Source organism: Eurypyga helias, unplaced genomic scaffold (assembly GCF_000690775.1).
Source record: "Eurypyga helias isolate BGI_N326 unplaced genomic scaffold, ASM69077v1 scaffold4322, whole genome shotgun sequence".
NCBI classification, from domain to species: domain Eukaryota; kingdom Metazoa; phylum Chordata; class Aves; order Eurypygiformes; family Eurypygidae; genus Eurypyga; species Eurypyga helias.
Window position 1 is genome coordinate 4,069 of NW_010237670.1, and position 10,054 is coordinate 14,122.

The window sequence follows — 10,054 nt, forward strand, 5'->3', positions numbered from 1 at the left end:
TTTTATTAGTGTTGTCTGGAGGTGATGGAACTACCGCTTATGAAAACCAGACACGGTGCTTCCCTTCTTATGTTCTCTACCGAGACATTTATAGCGTTTGAGCTGAACGTATGAATTCACCTGTCAGTCAGGCGCAGGGGGCCTGCCTGAAAATATCATCATCCCTAACGTGTCTGGCTTTCAGATCTGAGCATTACACGTGAAAATGCGGAGAAACTGCCGCAAGAAAATTGTGAAAAAGTAACCATGAAACAACCACACCGGGAAGGAGGCAATGAGACGGGGGAACCTCCAAAACACCCTTGCTCATGCGTGAGCCTAAGTGACTGCGAGAGTGCAAGGGGCTCCCACCGTCACAGGGCAACACTGGCGTTTTAATTCCTTGTTGAACAGCAGCTGTTTCTCCAGCCTCAGGGAACACACACAGGGACAAGGTTTCTCTAAATCTAATGTGAATAACACTCTGGGCTCCTCTGTCCCCAGGGGTGTTATCTACCATGGGGCTAATGTCTTTGAAGTCTAGATCAGCCATCTATCCTTTGAACCGGAAGGCCACAGAAAGGGGTCATGTGTCTACGTGTAGTAAGGCACGTACTGAATCTACCACCAACCTCAGTGGTGCCATGGCTGCTGAAGAGATAGAGTGAAGGAACAAAGACAGACTTTCTGGGGACAGCTGTGCAGCACAGCAGTTGGGACTGCCCCTGCAAGCTGCCCCACAACGCCTCAAAGCGTCCCCGGTGTGCTACAGCCCTGTCTCGGCTTGTCTCAGAATGACAACATCTTCTCAGGTTGATTCGCTGGCTTTCCCCTTTGCCAAGCCACCAATATCTCATCTGTTTTCCTTTACTCAGGTGAGTATGTCACTGCTTATCAGACCCAGAAGTCTCTGTCTGCTACCAGAGGGTGGTACTACACATGCAGGAGAGGGCGGATTTAGAAATGAAGGCAAGTGGTGGTGACACACGAGTGACCCAGAGGTGGACTTTCCATGAGAATCCGTACATGGGTACAACCTCCAGATTCACTCAGCAGAGTGCTCGGCCGTGGCCAGCAGGTCTCATTCTGCCTCAATCAAGTATGCTGAAGAACGTTACCCAGTATTTCCTGAGGAATTGCAATGGATGGCTACCAAAGAGAATCTACTTGAAGATGAGGGGATGCTTTATCAGCTCTATTGGAAGAAGTCGGGGAACACAGACACATATTGCATAGTCAGCTTCATGAGCACAGCTGGAATTCGGATTTATTTGACACAGCTTAGTAGCATTTCCAAAGGAGGGATTATGTGCTATTTCCTTTGGAGGTAGCTACTGTAGCCTGGGAAAAGATCAGGGCTGTTATGGAAATGGCACCCCAGTGGTGATGCTGAGCATTCATTGCTTTTGCATTAAGGCAGCCTCTCCACGGAGACCCACCGCACCTTAAAAAAGTGATCATACAAAAAGCAAACAAAATAGTCCTCTAGAAACCCCCCTCACCCCCGACATACACGAAAAGCAGACTCCCGTGAGCTATAGAAAAGACGGCATTACTGAATATGGGAGCGTGTGTTTATACATCAGTGTTTTTAATACTGCCTTGTAGCGTCAGGTGTGGGGTGTCCTTTCAGAAGAAGGCAGGGTTGGTGTGCTCTATAATACAGCGCTTGCAGTGTCGTTTAACAAATCGCAGAGCATCCACAGAGACATCGCAGTCCTGCACATTCAACATCTGCAGGTCAAAACAGTTGGCAGCCACAATCTGCAGTCCCTGTCCGGTGATGCTCTCGCATGATTTCAGGCTCAGGCGCTTCAGGTTGAAGCAGTTGAGGGCTAGAAACTCCAGGCCGGTGTCTGAGACCAGAGGGCATTTGCCAATATCTAGCGATTTGAGTTTTGTGCAATTTTTGGCGAGGTACTCCACACCATGGTCCGTGATGCCCTCGCAGCCCCGCGCGTTGAGGTAGCGCAGCTTGCTGCAGTATTTGGCTATGTAACGGATGCCCACGTCTGTGATTCGGCCGCAGTGAGCAATGCTAAGGTACCGGAGGCGTGACTCCAGTTTGGCAATCTCCCGCATGCCGAAGTCACTGACGAAGCGACAGTCGCTGACGCTCAGTTCCTTAACGGACGTGCAGTAAATCATCAGGTAGCGGAGACCCTCGTCGGTGATGCGGACGCAGCGGCGCAGGTACAGGTGGGTCAGTTGAGTGCAGTGAGCGGCAATGGTGTGCAGTCCTTCATCTTCCAGGACGAAGCAGTCTGTCATGTCCAAGTAGCGAATGGAGATTTGCTTCCCGTGCAAGGGAGACAGCTTGATGGAAGCTTCGCGAGTCAAACTGATGCACGTTACTTTGGAGCAGCCTAAGTGGAAAAAAAGAGCAAATTCAAGCGAGCACTAAAACCAGATCACGCAGCAAGACCATAAAGGTGGTCATGAAATTGCGTGCTGGACGTGAAGAAGACATCTTCACGTTGAAAGAGCAGAATCATCCTGACTGACTAGTCTGGATTTTCTGGGATGTGTCCCTACACTGGAGGAAACAATAAACTCCACTGGCACTGCTGAGGTTGCCTTGTGATTTTGAGCACCAGCAAAGTAACAGGTCCATATCCCACATGTAAAATGATGGCCCTAGGTTTATCCAGGGACAGTCCATGATCTGTTACTGCAATATAAACTCTGTGACAATTTGAGAAAACGGTACTACATGACAACCAACGCAGCTTTTTGATCAGAGAACATCTCATTGCTGACTGGCTGAGATTGTAAACATCGGAGGCTCTTTCACCATCCAACCCCATTATAAAAAAAGACAAACCCCACCCGCCCTCCAAAAAGCATTTGGAGAACAGATGTGAATCCAGCCCCAAGCCTGCTATGTGGAAAGGATGCAAAACTGTGGCAAGACTATGTGTTTGCAGAAGGGTGGAGATTCGGGGAACCTAAGGAGAATGGGGAGAGACAGCAAGAGCAAACAGACTGGTAAGGGCATGGGAGGACATGGACAGACAAAGAAAAGGACTGTTCCAAGTGAGAAAGTCTGGCCATGGGTGGAGGTAACTAGACCAGAGGAGAAACAACAGGCCTTGAAAAGAAAGATAAAGATCTAGATTAAAGGGAAAAACACGCTCAAAACTTCCTCCATTTTTAACCTCCACACTGTGCATGGTGGTGAATGAAAGCTTTTTTTTCTGGAATGCACTGTTTCCGCTGCACTGCAAACTGTCAGTCTAGGGCTCCTAAAGGGAAGTTCTTATCTGTGCCAAACTCAGCTGGAGCAGCATAGCTAGAAGCAGCTGCAAGGAAGGTGGAGGGTCTACCTGTTGGCGACCAAGGCCCAACAGTTTTAGCTGTAAATGTCTGCTCAGACAAATTCTGCAGATTATGCCTAAAGAGGTGCCCCTCAGGTAGGGATAAAAAGAGCTTTCCCATATTGCTGAAGAACTGGCCAACGGGGATAAAGTGACCCATGAAAAGCCAAAAAAGTTAGAATGATGACCTTACAGCTCCATGTATCAGAAATTCCACACAAAACTTGTAGTCTGGAAGTAAAGAGCATGACAATGTATAGAGACCACCTCAAAAACTTGAATGACCCAAACCCATGCCACTTGCTACAAAAGGTTCTCATTCAGAGACTTAGTGGAAGGGATGAATATGCCTCAGTTCCTGAAAACAAAAAGGAAAAAATATCTCTTGAAATAATCCAGGGGGCTCACATAAATGCTGTAAGAAGCAGGGGATATGGAACTGAAACAGTCTGCCACCTGCAATTAGATTTCTACATTCATCATTTGAATTTGCAGCTGGATTTTTAATTTAGGCTTCAACTTTATTTGAACAGATGCAAATTTTACCTTAGGCCTCACACAATGAAATGAGCGAATTGTCCACACGTCACATGAAAGCTCTGGGACCTTGAAGCAAAGCACTTTGTTCAACGAACGACATCATCTTAAAATTGAATGCTGCTATTTCCTCTTCAGTTCCACTTACGTTACGGCGCAATCTTTGGAAATATGTTTGCCTTCACATAAGTACTATGTACACGCTCAGTAATGCAATGTGCTTTTTCTAAAGGGAAGCAGTACAATACTAATGGTGTAGAAATTTCACCTCCAATACGTTCCTTGGAGTAGGTGATACAAAATGCACCACAGGAGTCCCCATCCTTGAGCTGGGTTTCCAAAGAAGCTGGCATCTAGGCAGAGTTCTGCTGGACCTGATGTAGCTGTCAGTATTGTGCTTGACTGAGGAGGTTGCTGGATTAAGAAGGTAGTCTGAGTATCTTACATGCTGACCAGAATTCAATTTTAAAATCTGGCTAAGTGAGAATGAAGGGTCCACGAAGCCGAAGAGAATGTTCTGTCTGCTGAGGATCCACGAAGGGGTAAAGTTTTAATGATCGCAATTAGAAAATGAATGGGCCAGAAGTCTCACAGCTGGGTTGGGGTCACACACATCAGTGTGCGATCGCTGTTTTGACAAGCTCAGCATTGCCTTGTCTAGTTACTTTGGCTACACTGTAAAATGTTTCATGGGAAGGATATTCAAAATGGTTTCACCAGAAAAAGAGTCCATGTTGACACAGAACCGCCTGATTTTTAGGCAAAATGACAGGTTCCTGGGTCTGCAACAATTTTTCTGTCCTACATAATAAAAAATGTAAAAAAAAAGCTCTTGTAACAGGTTTTTCCATAAAGTAAGTATAACTGATTTTTAAAAGGAAGGAGAAACCTCCAAACAGATTGAAAAAAATGTTGGCTAGCATGTTAAATAATAACTTGCAGTCAAACCCAACCAACCTCTAGAGCTATCTCAGACCTGCCCACAAAGTGGATGCTGAGAGTGACAGAACTTACATTGTGGAAAACTCTTAAAGTTAATACGAACATCTGGTTTTGACATTAAAGATTTCGGTAGGTTATTGCTGCCAAGTAACCATCCAAGGGGGAGAGGGATTCAACTACATGTACAACTGTGAACTGGGTTTTAATTAACTAGCTACAAGTATAGCGTTATCCCCCAGCACACGTTCCCAACTCCTCTTGGTCAGTATGAAACCAAACCAGGGAACGACTTCAGTTCTGAGAATTGCTTGAGCGGGAAGGTGCAGGTCTTGTCTTCCTAACTACAGACAGAAGGAGGAGTAAATGGAATCTGCTTCCAAAACATCCCCCAAAATTACTCACATCAGAATGAAAACAGCGGACTCAATACAAGACCCCAGAGATCAATTATCCTTAATTCATATGCAGGCACATGCAGCAAAAGCCATGTCTGAACCCAAACACCCTGACTTCTGAGCATGTTCAAAACCAGGATTTTTCCCTCACCTGTTCCAAAAATAAAGTACAACTTAGAAAAAATGTGAGATTAAAATTACTTTCTTGTCCCATTGACGAGACAAAACTCAAGGAAGACAGGAATTTAACTCACCCTCTACACACTTCAGACTGAACTGATGGGAGACAGAGACCACCTTCTAGGTTTGAAAGTAACTGGCTTGGGGAAACCACAACTAAAGACAGGCCGCAGAAGAAGGCATTTCAAGACCCGATATCATCTTTTAATTTTCCCTGCTTTTGGAAAATTCACCTTTGTCCTTTAGCATGTCTATCAGTAGGAGCTGTGGACCAAAGCATTTTCTCAGGGTGTCAGCTCACAGACTGGTGTCTTGAGGCAGTCCACCCTCAGCTCAGTGATTCTGCCTGTCCTGTCTCCCCAGGCCCAGGATATGTGAGCTGCTCACCTCTCCATAACACTACAGAGGGTGTAGTAAGAAAAGCATAAATATGCCAGGGATGCAGCCAGCCTCCAAAGTGATATGTAGCTCTAGGTCTGAATCACACAGGTACATGCATTTTCTCCTGGTGCGGGGTGTGCTTCAACCTGAACGTGTGGTTGGCAAACCAGAACTGATGTCATCTGGACCGACAGTAAGTAATTCAGTAACGCAGGATCATTGCCAACAGACTCCAGGGCACAGGACTCCCGCATTATCACCTGGCAGTTTCAGAAAACAATCACGAAAAGTGCATAATTCTGGTTTGTTGCTATTTGCTTTGAGGCCTTCCACGACATTCTGCCATCCTAGGAATATTAGGTGAAAGAGTTGGATAAATCAGTTAAACAAAATAAAAGGCAGAAAAAAAGAAAGCAAATCCATGTACACCAGACAGGCAGCCTTGGAAAAATCAGTTTATCTGGATACCAGTGACTCAGTAGCATTGCTTCCTACTCTCACTTCGTCCTGCCTCTGCAATGGTCCGGCTGATGAATAACAACATCAGACTAAAAACAAATAAGATCAAAAAATAAGTATTGAACAATGAATTTACTTCAGTGCCCTGCTTGGCTACATCCTTTCCATTAAGTGACAACCTATTTGCAGAGGAAGTTTCCCAAAGAGGAAATTCTGTATGGCTGACCTTGGGGAAAAAACCGTCTTGTTTCCTCAGAGGAAAATTGTCTAAAACATTTCTGCTGGTGTCAACAGCTGCAGTGATACATTGCAACTGGGTGAAAGGAAAAGTAGAAAGCCACTAAGAAAATATATACACTATTAAAAAAAAAAACCAAAAACCCAAGCTAGCTATGTCTTGTTAAAAATAGCAGTGGAAACTAGGGGACCTTGGAGTACACACAGGGATGACAATTGATATTCATACCCAGACAAAAGCACTGATTCTGTGCTCCTCCTAAAGCCACTTACCAGAATTCAGATATATACATTATATATAATCTACATATAAATTATATATCTATATTAAAAAAAAATAAAACAAATTTTGCTGAAATAACTCTGTTAGCTCATCTCCACTGGAGGAGGCCCGGCCACTCAAGAGGTGCTTGGCCTCATTTGGGCACTGAGAATTGGGCCTCATTTGGGCACTGAGATTCTGGCAGTGCCCATCTCACCAGTATGGTGTTAGGAGACTGCCGTTCCTACTTCAAAAGACAACACACAAAGGGAAAGGGTGCAGCTGCGGGGCCAGGGGTTTGACAAGCATGAGGCTTTTAGAATAAGAGGCATCCGTATTGAAATATATCCTGTTACCTGACACATCCAGGTGCTCCAGGTTTGGGCACAGTGACACGACATCAAAGACTGCTTCGTTGGAGATGTTGTAACAGCCAGACACTTCCAGCCTCCTCAGTTCTGGACAGCACTGGGCAATGGTGTAGAGTCCTCTGTCCGTGAGCCGCCTGCAGCCACTAACTATTACCGTCTCCAACATGAGACATACGTTGGGTGTATCCTGACAAAGCCTCCGGGTCAGCACTTTAAGAGCTCTGTCTACGTTGATTGTCTCGCCGGTCAGGCGAATAGTCCTCCAAAGTCGGGGGTCCCAGGCAAGGTTATACCAGCGGCGGCACACACGGGCACAGCGGCACAGCTGGTTGGTAGGCAGGAAGGAGAATATCTGGATCATGGAGTGGTCAGGCAGCCGGTCTATGTTGGCCTGTTCCTTCTGGTGTTTGGATGCCAGCCGGATGAGGGGATGGGTGAGACGGGTTGGAGGCGGCGAGTGGACCATGGCAACAGTTTCCCCAGTGACTGAGGATGAAGATGTTGACGACCCTCTGCCATTCTGGAAACCGGTGGAATTCGGTGGAAATATTAATGCTGGACTGGGTGTGCTGAGCGTCCGCATGCTCAGGTCGGAGTCTGGAAGACAAAACACAAGATTTCAGTAGGCGGTGGGCGAATGCAGAGCTCTCTGCGCAGCTCAGCACCCTGTTAGCCCATTTGGTAATGGAGTGTGATGGGCTTCAGGGTTTGCTGGGGGTTAAGCAGTCATTTCTACCAGGGAGGGTGAGGAAACATATATTTCAAAATCTATCTTATAGTCTGAAAACACAGTTCACCTTAGTGTTGGGTACATGACAGAGTTGCACCCCTAGCCGTGCTGTCAAGGCCACGAGAGCAAAGGAAGGGCTGCCGGTCTGAGCTCTGTAATGAAGCGGAGATGGCAGCGGAAGTCCAGGGATTTTCATTCTTTATACTCTCAACTAAACACTGCAAGAAGTGAGTACATGTGAGGCGCAGGCTTTTTGGCAGAGAGCTGCTGCCCACAACCTTGGCACTACCTGGCCGGCTGTGAGCTGTTAGGGGAGGAATACTGTGGTCCTTCGCCTCTCATCTCCTTCGGTGGGAGGCCAAAGAAGAGCTCACAAGGCAAATGCTACGTCCTACACCAGACCTGAGCAGATGGGAAAAGCACAACCCCATACATATATTTTCATTTTGTCATTAAAGTTCATTTTTCATTCATGCAAACTGGGGCTCAGCAGTTCAACCAAGACCCCAGTGACTAGTTCTTGAAGGAGGGTTGGCTGTGCCTCTTCATGTGCACGCAGAAAGCACTCCTTTCCAATAGACTAAAATGAACTTCAGTTGGATTTGAAAAAAAAAAACAAGCCCAGAAAAGTAAGTGGTGAAGAAACAGAATGCTTGGAAACTTGTTACAGAGCTGTTTCACAACATTTGCACGTTCTTTTTGCTGGGGCTAATTGTCACACTGGAAGCAGTCAAGCCCTCAAAAAACCCACACAGAACGATTTGCTACTTATTTAACTTCTTTATTTTACTTTACTGGCAAAAAACAGGCACAAAAATAAAGGGCCTCTGCTACCAAGAAAGGTTGCCTTTGCCGTAAGATTATTTCAACTGTTTTCTGTCTGTGCTGAGATTGCTGCCTACAAGTCATTTCCACTCCTGCTCTCAGCTCTCCAAGCAAACCAAATGAAAGACTGGAAGACAGCAAGGATATAATTTTGATGGCAAATGGCAGTACATTTAGAGACCCTGAGATATTTCAGCGACACGCTACACATGCTGCAACCAGCGTATGGAAGATGAATGCTGCTGCTGATCACGCTCCTTCACCTCCAACCTCTCGGTACTGATCCCAACAGAAATTCTTTACGAAGGAAAGCACCATCCAGTGATGCATACAGGGACCACAACTTAGTGCCCAGTAGAATAATGAGTATCAGCAATGGAGTAAGGGCGGCAGTTTTAGAGGACCAAGCTTTCCTCAATGTCACATCTTCTGCTATCCCTTCAGTGTTCAGGAATTTCAGGGAAGAACACAAAGCCATCTCCTTAAGTAACAGCAACTGCAGCTCTGCGACTGTGACAGCAGAGATCGGGGCCAAGCAGGGCAGAGCCAGAAATGCATTCAATAAACCTGCCTAAAATTAAATACATTTTAGATTAATTTGATCAGTGTATTACAGATTAATTTCCCCATCAAGCTTTTACTTAGCCCAGCACAGGCATGCTCTGATCTCGCTAGCTACAACAGCAGCAACTACAGGCCTGTGTTTTCACAGCGTGTGTGCAAGGGAGAGAGACACAACCATTTAGCTGAAGAACCCAGGACACGAAGCCCAGCAGCTTGCCCAAGATCACCTAGCTCAGTTGCGGAGAGAGCAAAATCATCACCTCAAACAGTGAAGAAAACCTATGCTACCCAGCTCCTTCTCTCTTCCGTCTCTTGTTTTACTTAGATACTCAGTATTTCAGCAAGTGACAGGAAAGAACCATTTTCTTCAGGACTTCTGAGTCTATGCTATGGCTACGTGGACCTAAACCAGGGATTTGTGTATTTTTGAGCAAGAACCGTATCTTAACGCCGAGTGGGTTTTGCAGACATTCTGCTCCCCTTTGAGACCTCCTAATACGCCTCTGGCAGCTACTGCAAATAATTGCATCGAGGAGTGTTATTTGGAAAGCGTCTGGTATACTCTGGTATTTTAAAAATGAGATTTACAGCTGGAGAGAAAAAAACCCAAAACACCAGCAGCAGCCAGGCTCCCGCAGACAAGCACTGACTCCACAGACCGCTTAGGCAACAGTCCCCTAGATTAATTTCTGCAAGGACTTACCATGTGTCTGACCTCCCTCACATTACCACCAAAAACCAATGACAGCGCCTGAAGTTAAAGCTGTGCAGAAGATGTGGCAGACTTCGAGCCTTCATTTTTTGCTCTTTTCTTGAGATTTTAAGACAAGGATGCTTCCAATATAAAAGAATACACTTCTTTTTCAAGTGCTGAA

General features: G+C 45.9%; 1 protein-coding gene across 1 annotated transcript; it reads right to left on the reverse strand.

Moving 5' to 3' along the window:
* Positions 1 to 1,608: 1,608 nt before the first annotated feature.
* FBXL7 (F-box and leucine-rich repeat protein 7) lies at positions 1,609 to 7,652 on the reverse strand. Its single transcript, XM_010147521.1, has 2 exons — positions 7,046 to 7,652; positions 1,609 to 2,345 (listed from the first exon to the last, which is right to left on the reverse strand). Exons 1-2 carry the CDS (start codon positions 7,641 to 7,643, stop codon positions 1,609 to 1,611), a joined length of 1,335 nt encoding a protein of 444 aa, XP_010145823.1. The 5' UTR covers positions 7,644 to 7,652.
* Positions 7,653 to 10,054: the final 2,402 nt, after the last annotated feature.

Excerpts from the sequence above, each read along its gene's own strand:
- FBXL7 (XM_010147521.1), bottom strand. The coding sequence starts at position 7,643 with ATGCGGACGCTCAGCACACCCAGTCCAGCATTAATATTTCCACCGAAT. Across the intron at positions 2,346-7,045 it reads GGAGCACCTGGATGTGTCAG|GCTGCTCCAAAGTAACGTGC; the intron begins GTAACAGGATAT and ends TTTTCCACTTAG.